Source organism: Orcinus orca, chromosome 6 (assembly GCF_937001465.1).
Source record: "Orcinus orca chromosome 6, mOrcOrc1.1, whole genome shotgun sequence".
Lineage (NCBI taxonomy): Eukaryota > Metazoa > Chordata > Mammalia > Artiodactyla > Delphinidae > Orcinus > Orcinus orca.
In genome coordinates this window covers 15,554,758-15,568,123 of record NC_064564.1, presented here as the reverse complement: position 1 = coordinate 15,568,123, position 13,366 = coordinate 15,554,758, and the positions used below count along the sequence as shown (strand labels likewise).

The following is a 13,366-nucleotide window of genomic DNA, read 5'->3' as shown; positions in this document are numbered from 1 at the left end:
CCGATCTCCCTGTCTCCACAAGAGCCCAAATGATCTCCAGAGCTCCTGGCGCTCCAGGACAAGGCCCCCCTCCCCTGGCCCACACACCACGGTTGGGAAGGGGGCACTGGTGCCCTAGGGCTGTGTGCTCCTGGCAAGACCCCTATCATCAACACTCAGTCTTGCCAGCAGCTCTGCCCTGAGACCAGCACCCCAACCTCACTGAGTCCTCGATCCTGACTTCTATCAGCCCCACAGAAGCCCCAGGGCTCCCCATCAACCACCATAACCCCCAGACAGCCTTGTTTCTTCTCCTTTGACATCTCCCTCCCCATCTGCTGAAACCTTCTCACTGTGGCCCAAGATGTCCCAGCCAGCCAACCAAAAAACCCTGATTTCCCCAATCTCTGCTCGAACATTTCCTGTTCTTTCTTCTTCTAACTGAACCCTGCTTCCCTTTTCTTCTCAAGTATGGATTTCTCTCTCCCACATTCATGCAACTGACCTAAGGGTGCGGTAGGTGGTTTTATTTGCTCCTCGTTACTTCCAGAACCTTCTCTCTCTTCTCCATAAAACTCCCAGCTCTCGGGCTCCCCTGGTGGCGCAGTGGTTGAGAGTCCGCCTGCCAATGCAGGGGACACGGGTTCGTGCCCCGGTCCGGGAAGATCCCACATGCCGCGGAGCGGCTGGGCCCGTGAGCCATGGCCGCTGAGCCTGCGCGTCCGGAGCCTGTGCTCCACAACGGGAGAGGCCGCAGCAGTGAGAGAGGCCTGCGTACCGCAAAAAAAAAAAACAAAAACAATCCCAGCTCTCACATCACACGACTGTATGCTTCTCCTCGCGCTAAGGGACACGTGCTACCCTCCCCATCTCTGCGCTCACTGTCGCTCTCTCTCAATCTCCAGTTCTGACTGTTCCTTACCTTCCCTCTCCTAATGGCACGTTCTCCCTCATGCACTCGAAATGTGGGCAAAAATGAGATGGGCTTGGGATGCAAAATACACACCGGATTTTGAAGGCTCAGCCCGAGTAAACATGTATAAATATCTCCATCGCTTTTACAGTGATTACATAGCGAATTGATACTGTTTTGGATATACTGGATTGAAGCAAATACATTCCTGTATTTAAATTCGGTTCATCTGTGTCTCTACCTTTTTGTGTGGCTACCAGAAAGTTGAAAATTGCACATGTGGCTCACATGACATTTTGATTGGCTCTATCAATCATCAAGGCCCTTTCTTAATCCCAATTTCACACGTCCCAGGTGAGAGCTACCTCTCAGGTTTTCCTGGTGCCCTCCATCCAGAACGCCAACTCGGCCTTCCCTGACCTCACCAGGACCTACTAACCACGGACCCCACCGTCTTTCCACCACCCTTTCCGTCTCCCATCCAGCCTTCCCTTCTTGTCCGACTTGCATTCCATGATTTACGTTTTCCACTGTCTCCCACAGCCTCCCCTCTCTCGTCCCTCTCTGACTTCCTCTCTCACTCACTGGGCAGCACTCTGACCCTGGTTAAACCTAACTCTGCCACTGCACTGCATCCATAGAGTGGAGCATGGCTGGGAAGGGAAGGACACGCCTCCATGCTCCTGACTTTGCAGAACTTCCTTCCTTCCCAAGGCAGACTGCCGAAACTCTCCCCTCTAAACTGCACTTCCATTTGAAAATGAATCACATTATAATGAGAGGTCTGTGTCTTCTGGGGACTTTAAGCCCCTTGAGGGCAGGAACCAAGACCTTTTATTTCTGCACTCACCAGCAGCACCATAAAACCCTGTCCTCTTTGGATGAAGGAGGTCCCAGTTCCTTGTGTGGACTCAGGTGCCCGGGGCGAGTGAGGCCATGTGTAGTCTGCACCGAATGCCATCCTCCACCAGGAACAATGAAATGCACCCCTCGACTCTTCTGGTAGCCAACCTCAGGGACCTACTGTCTCTGATGGGGGTACGGGGGTGGACAGACTCACACCTGCCACGGAGCCAGGTGCCCTCGGGACCCAGAATATTTCTTACAGATCCTACTGTACTCTTTGGGGATTAGGACTAAAAGAACTTGCTTGGTTTCCTCTAGTATCTAGTCTTCACGAGGAAGCCCACTAATCCAAACTCTGCCTTCTTTAGCAGAAGAAGGAACCAGACTTAAAACACTGTCCAGGGGCTTCCCTGGTGGCACAGTGGTTAGGAATCTGCCTGCCAATGCAGGGGACATGAACCCCTCGAGCCTTGGTTTGGGAAGATCCCACATGCTGTGGAGCAACTAAGCCCGGGCGCCACAAGTACTGAGCCTGCGCTCTAGAGCCCGCGAGCCACAACTACTGAAGCCCGTGTGCACAACTACTGAAGCCCGTGTGCCACAACTACTGAAGCCTGTGTGCCTGGAGCCGGTGCTCCGCAACAAGAGAAGCCACTGCAATAAGAAGCCCACGCACCACAATGAAGAGTAGCCCCTGCTCACTGCAACTAGAGGAAGCCGGCACGCAGCAATGAAGACCTAATGCAGCCAAAAATTAATTAATTAAATAATAAATTTAGAAAAAAAACACTGTCCAGGCCAGGGGTCTCTGAGAAGTGGTGTGGGTGCTTCCTGAGAGACCCTGGGTGGCAGTAGCTGTCCCTGACCTCTCTGTCTCCCCCTGTCCTCCATTTCCCCAACATGTGCAGAGGACTCCCCAAAGGGCAGGGAGGTGAAATAAGTGTGTATCAAGGGTGCACTGTGTCCAAGGTGCTCTACTCGGGTTATATCACGTGATTCCCCCACGGGTCCTGTGAGTTGAATAACATTATTCCCATTTTGCAGATGGGAACACTGAGGATGAGAGGGTCAGGGCCCCAGTGAAACAGATGGCCCACTTAAATTAGGAAATGTCATAGAATTTAATAAAGGGAACATATGCAAAGGTGTGGCCAGGGTGTAAGATGCCCACAAGGGACAGAGTGGTGTCCTTGAACTGTAACCACCTCGGTTACAAAGCCCAGGAGGGGAGCAGTTACTGGAGCCTAGAAGGAGAAAGCCCGAGTGGAGAGGGTGGCTTACAAGGGGCTGTGACCTCGGGTGGAAGGACACAGTGGCCCAAGGTGACCCCATAGGGCAGGAGCTGAGGATAAACAGGCAAGCTCCCATCTTCCATCCTCCCCGTCCTGCCAGGGCGGCTCCCCATAAGGCAGAGAGTGGCGAGTGGCAGCGGGTGGGAATGCAGGGGCAACAGAAGACACCCCGCGCCTAGCCCAGACCTGCCAAAGTTCAACATCTTGGCACCTCCCTGGGCTGTCCCCCCTCTTGTGGAGGGACACTCCCTGGGGCCCAAGAGATCCAGGATCCTTCCTGGCCCCCAGCCCCCCGTGAGCTGGGGGAGCTGAGTGCACCACGGCACCGCATGAGTTAACATCTCTGCTATTCTCCTGCTCCAGTGCCGGATTCTCCAACCTGTAGAGGCCCTGACCCTCTGTGAGGCCCCAGCCAGACCCTCCCAGGAACTCCACTCCCACCCTTGGGCAGCTGCCCGGCAGCCCTCAGCTACACCAGATGAACCAGGGAGAGGTGATGGATGAGAAAGGAGATGCGGGGACTCCCTTAGGAGAATAATTTAATTTTATGGGGCAGGGACGCAGGAATGGGGAGCTCAGGCCCTAAACGCAGCAAGCGGCCTGGCTTGCAGGCGTTGGACGCGGCCAGGCGCATGTGTAACTCATTACCTCTGCGAGCCTCCCATTCGCGGCCGACGGATGATGCTGGGAGCGCGGTGGAGGGCCCGAGGCCACGGGGAGAGAGTGACTGCAATATTTTTCTGACACTAACACCTCTCTCTGGCCCTTGGAGAGGGCCGTGGAGGAGCCAGGCCCGGCTGAACACCACCCACGCCCAGCCCTCTGCCTTTGGGCGCCAGATTGGAGAGGCTTCAGCTGTCTGGGGAAGAGAAAGGCAGGACCAGGGAGGGGGAGGGGGAGGGGGAGGGGGCGGGGGAGGGGAGGGGGCGGGGGCGGGGCGGGGGAGGGGAGGGGCGGGGCGGGGGAGGGGAGGGGAGGGGGAAGGGGAGGGGAGGGGGAAGGGGAGGGGAGGGGCAGAGGGAGGGAGGCACAGAGGAGGCGGGGTGAGGTGGGGTCGCAGGCCCAGACAGCCCCTGTTTGGGTTTCTGCTCCAAGGGAGGTGTTGGTGGGCCCTGAGGTCAGCGGGGGCTTGGCTGGAAGACCTTGGAGGTTGCGTTCTGTCACGAGCCCACCCACAAATCCCAGCCACACAGGTGGAGCCCATGCTCTGCCCCGCTGGAGACCGGCAGGTGAGGAGGGCCCTGCCTGGTAGTCTTCCCATCCACAGCGGGGCTCAGACACAGGAAGGAGGCGGCGGGGTCCTGAGAGGTGGCCCGGCCAAGGGGTGCAGAGGATGGAGAGGTCCCGAAGGTGTCACCATGGAGCAGGGGTGCGACGGAGAGAGCCTGGAAGGATGTGCGTGGCACCATGCGGGAGAGGGGCAACGTGGCCTGTCATGGCGGGTGCCTAATAGCCCCTCAGCTTCCTTCTCACCTGGTGCGTGAACAGAAGGGAAGGGATGGCGGCAGGTAGGAGGGGAAGAGAAGACGACAGAGCAGAGGAGGGGAGGGGGCAGGAACGTGTAAATAACGCCGCGTTTACACCCTGTCTTTAAAGTCCCACCTGCGTTGACGCCTGAGTCATACCTCAATATCTAGACTGAAGTTTTGCAACTTCGCTCCCGCCTGATCCCAAGATCCCCAGGGCCAAGAGGAGGTACCCCCTCGCCCCCCATCTCCCTGTTTTCAAGGGGAAAGTCCTGGGAGGGACTTGGAGCCCCTACAAGGCCTAGCAGACGACACTGCTTTCATTTACTCAAGGCCTGGAGTGTGGGGGATGGGGCTGGCAGGGTCCCCACCTCTGTCCACCTCTGCTTTCCCATCAACCTCCCTCCGCCCCTACCAGCCCCACCCCTTCCTCCCTCTCCTGTTACTCTGTAGAGATGAGAATCAAAGCAGCAAAGTGCCGGGGAAACACGTCAAATCTGGCTTGACTTTCCCCAAGTCGGAGCTCACCATTTTCCTCTTAGAAATGAGAGGGAAGGGGAAAAAAATCAAACCAGAAACCGAGGAGCCTTTAGGTGGTGATTTCATCTCAACACTCCAGTCTCTCCGGGGTCTTCACGGCCGCCCCTCCACCCCCGGCCCCATGTCTGGCGTCCAGGAATGAAGTGTGGAGGAGACCCAGACGATGTGGAAATCAGGTTTAGAATTTATTTGTTCCGCCACCTTTAGATTTCAAGGACCCCTGTGTTTGCTCAGCCATTAGTTTGTTCATTCAGTCATTCAACAAATATTGATACTTGGGAGCACCTGCTGTGCCCCAGGCTGGGAGACACTGATGAACAAAACAGAGATGCCTGCCCTGGTCCAGCCTATGCTCTTCCCATGAGGAACAGAGAGTAAACGGTAAACATGTTAAATAAGAAAATGATATAGTATGTTGAGGAGACTAGGACTCGGTGAAAAAGGAAAAAGAGAAGCAGGGAAATGGGTGTGCAGGGGAGGACGGGAAGCCCTGACACAGAGGTGAGATTTGAGCAAAGACCAGAAGGAGGTGAGGGGGACGCCTGGAGGGTCTGGGGGCAGCGTACGTCGGGTAGAGCGTGCCAGCAGGTCCACTGTGAGGGTCAGAGGCTCCTTGGCCACAGTCAGTGCCTGGGTTTTTATTCCCTTCAACGTGGGAGCCTTTGCTGGGCTTTGCTCCAACTTAGGTTTTAAAAGGACCACACCGCAAATACAACATCCAAGTCTGTTTCTGTGCACAGGATTTTAGGACTGGATGGGAGCTCAGAGACACCCCCTCTGCCCCTGTGGAGCACTGAGATGGAGACACTGAGGCCCAGAGAGGGGATGTGCCCATCAGGTCACATGCCCCGGGGCGGGGTGGGGACAGGGGAGGGAAGAGTCAGAATCCAGCCTACATCTTCCGACCTCTGCTGTCCACACTTCACGGGGCGCTGCGGCTCAGGTGACCCCTGGGACACTTGCTGGCCTGGTTCTAAAACTGCCCTCTGCCCAGATCTCCCCATGGCTGGGGTTACTGTTATTTTTCAGTCCTTCTGGTCCAAATGGCCTTTTTAAAAATCTCAGGTTCAGAAAAGGGGAGGTAAGATGAGGTCAAGAGAAGGGGGAACCATGGCCCAATGACACTCCCCAGGCCTCTCCCAACCCCTGGGGTCCCCCTGCCATGCCCTTCCCCACTGGCACCCCAGGATGGCCCGGGTGGTCCTGCAATTACCTCTCTGAGCTGTACCCCAGTTCTTTCTTCCCAAATCAGGCCTCTTTACTGATGGGCCACTGGGGAGAGGGTGGATGAAGGATGTGAAGGCCAGCTTGGCTTTGCTGATGTACTGATGCGGAAAAGCTGAGCATTGGTAGCTCCCTGGGGGTGGGGGGGGGGGGGCCTTCCTCTCTTCCCAGGTGTCATTAACTTAACAGAAACACTGGCCTGTCTGGTGCAACTCAGCTGGTAATACCTTTCCCCAGCTACCTCTTCTCTTACAAAACTGTATTCAGTCTTTAAGGCCTTTACCAGAAAGGCTTCGCCCTGCTTGACTTTAATAATCACACATATTTTTACCTGCTTTACATGGTGGGTAATTGTCCCCATGCCAGTCCCTCCCACTGGGATCAGAAGCTCTTGGAGGACAAGGATGGTTTCGTTTCTCTCTGGAGCATCTCTGGCACCTAACCCATAGCGTGACACATTGTAGGTCCTCAAAATGTGGTTGTGGACTGGAATTCGGAGGAAGGGCTCTGATGGGGGGTAGTTTACTAGGGCAGGTGAAGGGCCCAGATCTCCTGTCTCCTCTCCCTGCTGAGACAATCCCTAATCCCTGCCTTTCTGAGCCACCCAACTTCCCTTCCTACACTCAGCACCTCATGGGAGGAAAGATGGGGTTGAATGAGGGGGAGTCATTTCTAATTTCGAGTAATTTCAAGACAAAGGCAGTTGGCAGAGTGGAACACAGGAACACAATGAAACATGGTGCTTGAGAAAAAGGTTGAATAAAGGCATCTGGGATGGTTAATTTTATATGTCAGCTCGGTGGGCCAAAGGGTAACCAGATTAAACATCATTTCTGGGTGTCCATGAGGGTGTTCTAGATGAGATTAGCTTTTAAATCGGTGGAATCAGTAGAGCAGATTGTCCTCCCCCATGTGGGTGGGTCTCATCTAATCAGTTGAGGGCCCGAGTAGCACAAAAGGTGGGGAAATTCACTTTTTGCTTCCTGCCTGACTGCTGGAGCTGGGACATATCATCTCATCCTCTCTGGCCCTCAGACTGTGATCTGCACCATTGGCTTCTCTGGTTCTCAGGCCTTCTGACTCGGACTGAACTATACCACCAGCTTCCCTGGGTCTCCACGCTACAGACAGCAGATCGTGGGACTTCTCAGCCTCCATAACCATGTGAGTCAATTCCCCATAATCAGTCTCTTTTTGTGTGTAGACATCCTCGTGCTTCTGTTTCTCTGGAGAACCCTAAGACAGCCTGTTTCCATCTCATTGACCATCAGTTTTTACAAAACTCTCCTGTGAGTTTCCTTCTACTCATCTTTGAAGTGGGGTTGAAGCTCTCATCTCCTATACTCACTGCAAAGAGGAGTGTATTCATTCAGGCAATAAGCATTTATTAAGCACCTACTAAGTATCGAGCTCTGTGCTGGCTGCACAGGAGTTGGCTGTGAGCAAGGTGCTCTGAGCTCCTCTAGAGGAAACTGCATCCGTTGAATCTCCAGGGTTTTAGCAAATAACCAGCCCCCAAAGATGCAGTGCGGTCTGGGTCACTAGGATGGGGCCCCTTCCTGTGCCATGACCTGAGGCCTCAGTCCCAGGGGAGGATGAGCATCTGGAGAGGTGCGTCCCTCCTTGCAAACACTTTAGGAAGCGCACCCGAGAGGGTCTGGGCTTCTTGGTTCAGTTGCCTTTTGTGTGACCCCGGCCTCACCCAGAGGAGAGGATGGCAGAGAGGCAAAAGGATTGCTCTAGGGGTCAGGAGACTCAGTGCTGGGGCCCCTCTATGACCGACGAGCTGTGTGATGCTTAATGCTTTTCTCAGTTTCCGCTAGCTCCTCTGTAAAATGCGTCTCATCTTGCTGGTCACACAGGTGTGTTGAGATGCATGAATGAGAAAACACACAGAAAAGACCCTTCCGAGCACGCATTTCAACCTATGCAGTATTGTGTGTGTGAGTGTCGGGGGGTCACCAGCACCCTGGGGCAATGCCAGGATCCGGTGTTGGGGGCAGGGCTGATCTCGCGCCTAAGACCGAGCCAGAGGCACTCACCGTCCTCACACAGGTTCAGCTTGGACAGGCTTCTGCCATCAAAGGGCTCCTCAAAGATGGAGCCAGAGTCACGGTCGCTCACGGTGGCGTGCAGGTACATGGCTTTGTTCTCCATCGCGTCCTGCAGCAGCAGGAGAGGAAGGGAGGACGCAGGGGGGAGAGAAAGGACATAAGCTGTAGGTGGAGACACAAATGAGTGGTGACCTTAGCCTGAACACTGGGAAACTCCCTCATCAGCAGGCATCAGTCACCGGATCCTTAGGACCCAAATTCCCCCTCCTCAACTTCCTTGGCTTGGGGAGGCCAAGGCCCTTTGGACCTTTCTGACCATGGGATCCGTCCCCTCCCTTTGATAGGTCTTGGTGGGGCTGGAGCCCTGCGCTGGGGGACACCAAGGGCCATGCTGGGTGGGGCTGGGAGAAGCCAACCCTCTTGACGCAAGCAGAGGAGTTTCCAAGATTCTGGAGTCCCGGGCACATCAGGGAGACTTGGGCTTCTGCTCTGTGTTGGAAATGGAGAGAAACTAGACATAAAGTGGGGGTACAGAGACCACCAGTCAACAGAGCTGAGACCAGAACTGCTCCCAAACCTGGCCAAGGTGGCAGGGTCAGAAGGGCTGGGTTCAGGGGACCATAGCAGGGATTCACCCCCATGGGAGCCCAAGGGGCAGGTGGCCTCAGTGAGGTCCCCCAGACACTAAGGTCTGGGCAGCCTTAGACTGGGGAGGGCCCTGGTGTCCGATGGCCTCCTGAGGCTGGATCGCTGGGGCTTGGGGAGGACCCCATGGAATTTCTAGAATGTCCCATCAACACGGGGAAATGCTGTGTATGCTATTTGAAATGAACCAGCCCCGTTTACACAAGTGTGCACGACGTGATCCCATTTTGTAATATCTGCACATGTCCCAAGTACGTGACGGGAAAGATGCTATCCAGAGATGTTCTGGGTTTCCCTGGGTGAGACGTGTATTACGGGACTCTGGGTGGGATTGTGGGGATTTGTGCTTCTTTTTGTTCGCTGGATTTTCTGGGTTTTCTATGATACGTTTGCATTCTTTGTGCAAGAAGAAGAAATCATTTGCAGAGCCAGATCACAAAGTATTTATTTACCTAAAGTACTCGATATCCTTTCCCCACACATACGCTCGGTGATTTTGCAAATGACTCTCCACTTTCTGCTCAGTTCCAGCCACTGATTTATGTTGACTTTCGGTTCTGATGCTCTTTGACTATCTGGATATCGAACCCCAAAATTCGCTTTTAAAAAGTGAATTCTTTGGAAGATAAAAGCCCCCCGGGGAGGATGGGGGGGTCCCAGGCCCAGCGTGAAGCTAACTCAACCCTGAGGCCCAGAGAGCCTAGCCAGGCGTCTACCACTGTGAGAAGGGGACAGGGCCTGGCAGGTGGCAATGGGGGGACAGTGGCCACTGACTGAAGGGAAAAGAGGCACCGACCCTGTTCCAATAAACAGGGACGATGGCCAGACCCCCTTGCCGGGCACAGCAAACACAAATCCCCTATTTTCACAACCTGACTTTTCTCTCCAGAGACCTCTGACCTCAGGGCTGACAGGAGGCCAGAGCTGACCAGTTGCCATCCACCTGTCCTTCCGCTGGCCCAGGAGGGATGGCTGGGGCTTCTGCTCTTCAAGTAATGAGATGCCATCTGCCCCGCACACACGGTCACGCATGCACACACACACACACACGCAGGCACACACACTCAGGGTGTTCCCAGGCCCTGTGGGTCTTTCCTCCAGCCAGTGGGAGGGAAGGGTGGAGGGGAGCCTGCAGCCCTGCCGGCATGTCTCTTCCCTGCCCTCTGGGGTTCTTGGAGAGACGGCTCCCAGCCCCGCTTCTCCGGGCTGCAGTTGTGTCCAGTTTGCGAGTCCCCTGATGCTGGCCCTCCGTCTAAGTCCTCCACCCAGGGAGGGCCTCTAGGTGCGGCCCTGGGCAGCTCCACTGCTGCTAAGCTACAGGGGACCCTCCCTCGTTTCCCAAGCGCTCGTGCGGCACCCCGCCCTCTGGCCTCAGTCCTGGGGAGCTGCAAAGCAGGAGGCCGGTGTCTCCTCTGAGAGAGAGAACCCTCTCTCTGCCAAAGGCAACTGCAGCTGCCGTCCAGAGCCCGTGGGGTCTCCGAGAACCAGGGGTGGAGGTGTGGAGCCGGGCTTGGACCAGCTTCCCTGTCTGCCCATCAGCTCCTGGATCAGAGCTGGAATGCGCAGCGCATTATCTGCAGTGTGTCTGTAGGGCGGCCCCTCCCCTGCCCCTCCGGACCCCTCAGCTGGTGGAGCCCTGGGGAGCCTGCTGGGAAGGGGGCTGAGCTGGAGGCCAGATGCCGTGCCATGAGATTGGCAGTGTTCAGCCGGCGCTGCTAATGTTTGCTCCTTGGGAATGAAACCTAAGAATGTTCTGTCTGCCCCAGGTTTTATCTGGGGCTGCTTTTCTTTCTTGGGGAATGGGGGGCAGGAATTTGGACCTTCCCGGCATTGGTCTTATAGTCTTTGGGCCAAGCCTGTGCAACTAATTGCCAAGTGGGGTGACGACACAGCAATACCTCCCAGCCCCGCACCCGTGTGCGTGCGGCCCCCGCAGTGCAGACCCTTTGCCTTTGGGACCTCTCTGCTTCCCAGGAGCCCCGTGAGGGAGGCAGGTGGCGTCGGTCTATCATATTCCCATTCTAAAGGTAAGCCAACCGAGGCCCAGAGGGGAAGAACCGATGGGTGTCAGAGAGGGTGAGGCTTCCCACCCAGGGCACTGGCTTAGCGCGAAGTTGCTCTGTCCAGGAAGCATGTGTCAGTCCCTTTTGGTGGCCCCCTTTCGGGCCCAAAGTGATGCAGTGAAGAGGGCCAGGTTAGGTGACCTGGAGCCAGGAGAGCCAGAAGGGAGGGGACCAGAGCCACAGAAACACGGGCAGGGTGGAGACACCAAAGGGACCTGTGGGGAGTGTGGGCTCAAAGGACACGGGGTCCCATCCCAGCTCCACTTCTTATCCCTGGGGAACTTGGCCCAATCAGCTGAGCTCGTTCAGCCTCAGGCCATCACCTCTGTGATGGGAAGAACACACCTGCTAGCCACTTGGTCCCAGCGAGCCTCGTGTGGGGCAGGGCATGTGGGAGGGCTGCATGGACAGGGGCATGCAGGGAGTCAGTGGTGGAGTCTGGTGAGAACCAACAGCCCCTCAGCATTTTCTGATCCTGTCAAGCAGCCAGGTACAGGGGTCCCTGGTCTCCTGAGGCCACCCTCCTGCCTAGTCAGTCCCAGAAACAATGCCAGTTGGATCCCTTTGCGAAAGGCAATCACAAATGCAGACCAGAGCTGAGAGCTGGAGCCTGGTTCTCCAAGTACCCCTCTGGGCAGCAGCAGGACACAATCAATTCTGCCTGCTGAGGGGGTGGCCCAAGCCTTGCTGGGTTCCAGCGTCTAACTCTACAGGGCTCGTAACTCATCAAAACTAAATAGAGATCACCCTGAATGTGGCCCTCTCTGGAGACAGAATCGCTAAGTCGGTTTTAAGCCCTTGCCTCCTCTAACGGTACTTAGTTCACCTAAATCATAACCCAGAGCTGGAGAGGCACAGATGGTTTATAAGTAAGCCTTGCCTTCATACGCTCCACCACTGGACACACCTGCAGGCGCACACACACACACACGTAAAGGGACTGTCACCTGTCCCATCTGCTCCCTGAATAGGCTGCGGAGCTGTGACATGAGGCTGGCAGAGTTGCCACTAAAGCAATCGCTTCCTCTGGCTCCCAAAGGAGGGCTCACACCCACCAGCCCAGGCATCCGGATGGGGGCCCAGCAGATCCCCCAGGCTGACAGCTAGGACTTTCCCACCCAGCACTAGCACCTCCGCGCTCCACATCCTGGGGATGCTCAAACCCAGCGCCCTGTGTCCCCTGGCTGCCTTTAGAAAGCTACGCCCGGGGACTAGGACAGAGTCAGCCCCAAGACTCACCTGAGGGCTCCCCGTGAGGCTGCAGCGACCGTCCCCTCAGTTCCTGGCATTGGCCATAGTGGCTGGAGAGCTGGCTGCTGCCACCACCCCGAGACCCAGGCAGCCCCTCAGAGCTCGTTCCCACTGCCAGCCAAATCCAGATGGAGTCATAGAAAGAGGCTGCACGGTGCCCAGGGTCTCGGGGGTCACTTCTCCAGGAGGATCAGGTCAGGAGGCAAGACTCAACCTTGTGCCCATGTGGGAGTCCCTGTCTTGGTGCCCCGCCTCGGTCAGCCTTGGGCAGCGCTCGGGAGCTGTTCTGTGGAGGCACCAGCGTCTCTGCTAGATACTGTCTGAGCTGTGAACTGCAGCTGCTCTGGCCGCCGGGCTTTATAAAGTTCTTGGAGCAGTTGCGAGGCTCCTATGGGGTCTGGAACGCGTCTCCCTCTAGTGGCCAATTTGAGCATTACAGCCCCACGCAGGAACACCCGCTGGATCCAGAGCAGCCTTGGTCTTGGGGACTCCACCCGCTTGTTCTAAAGGCCCTGCTCAAGGTATTTTTGGAACGCTTCTAGCGGAATGGCAGCTAGACCTGGCTTGTGAGCCGCGCAAGAAAACCAGCCTTGTAAATTTATGCATAGGACAGAATTGGCATTGCTCGGTTCATTCACCGAACTTAGCTTAGAATTACTTTCTGTGTTTTCCTGGAGGCACATCCACCCGTAAAGGACACGGATTGCCTGATTCAGAAGAGGGTTCTGGGAGTGCTGAAGGAACTTCCCAAAGTCAAGTTCAATGCAACTCAGTAAGGAAGCCAGCATTTCTGGAGCACTGACACCGCGCAAAGGTCAGGATACAGAGGTGAGTGAGGGGACACAGAGGTGAGTGAGAGGACACCGCCGGCCGCAGGGGGTTGCAGTCCAGGCTGAGAAGTGGGCTTGAGCACAGATAACTGTAAACCTAGCGTAAACCTAAGCATAACTGAAGACGTGTAAAAAAGGAGATTTCACCAAAATGTTAAGAGGGTAATTACCTTCACGTTGAGGTGGTGATGGCAGCTCTGCCTGGGGGACAGAGCTCTGAGGTGACATTCACAAACACGCTCCCGTTTCTTGCTTACAAGCTC

General features: G+C 55.8%; 1 protein-coding gene across 1 annotated transcript in view; it reads right to left on the bottom strand.

Moving 5' to 3' along the window:
* Window positions 1-12,613, bottom strand: part of SCARA5 (scavenger receptor class A member 5) — a 118,219-nt gene extending 105,606 nt beyond the window's left edge. The window contains exons 1-2 of the mRNA XM_004270700.3: window positions 12,262-12,613; window positions 8,303-8,423 (exon numbers count right to left, since the gene is read on the bottom strand). Of these exons, the coding sequence (XP_004270748.1) occupies window positions 8,303-8,417 (115 nt within the window). The 5' untranslated portion in view covers window positions 8,418-8,423; window positions 12,262-12,613. The remainder of the gene's footprint in view (window positions 1-8,302; window positions 8,424-12,261) is intronic.
* Between the last annotated feature and the right edge of the window lie 753 nt (window positions 12,614-13,366).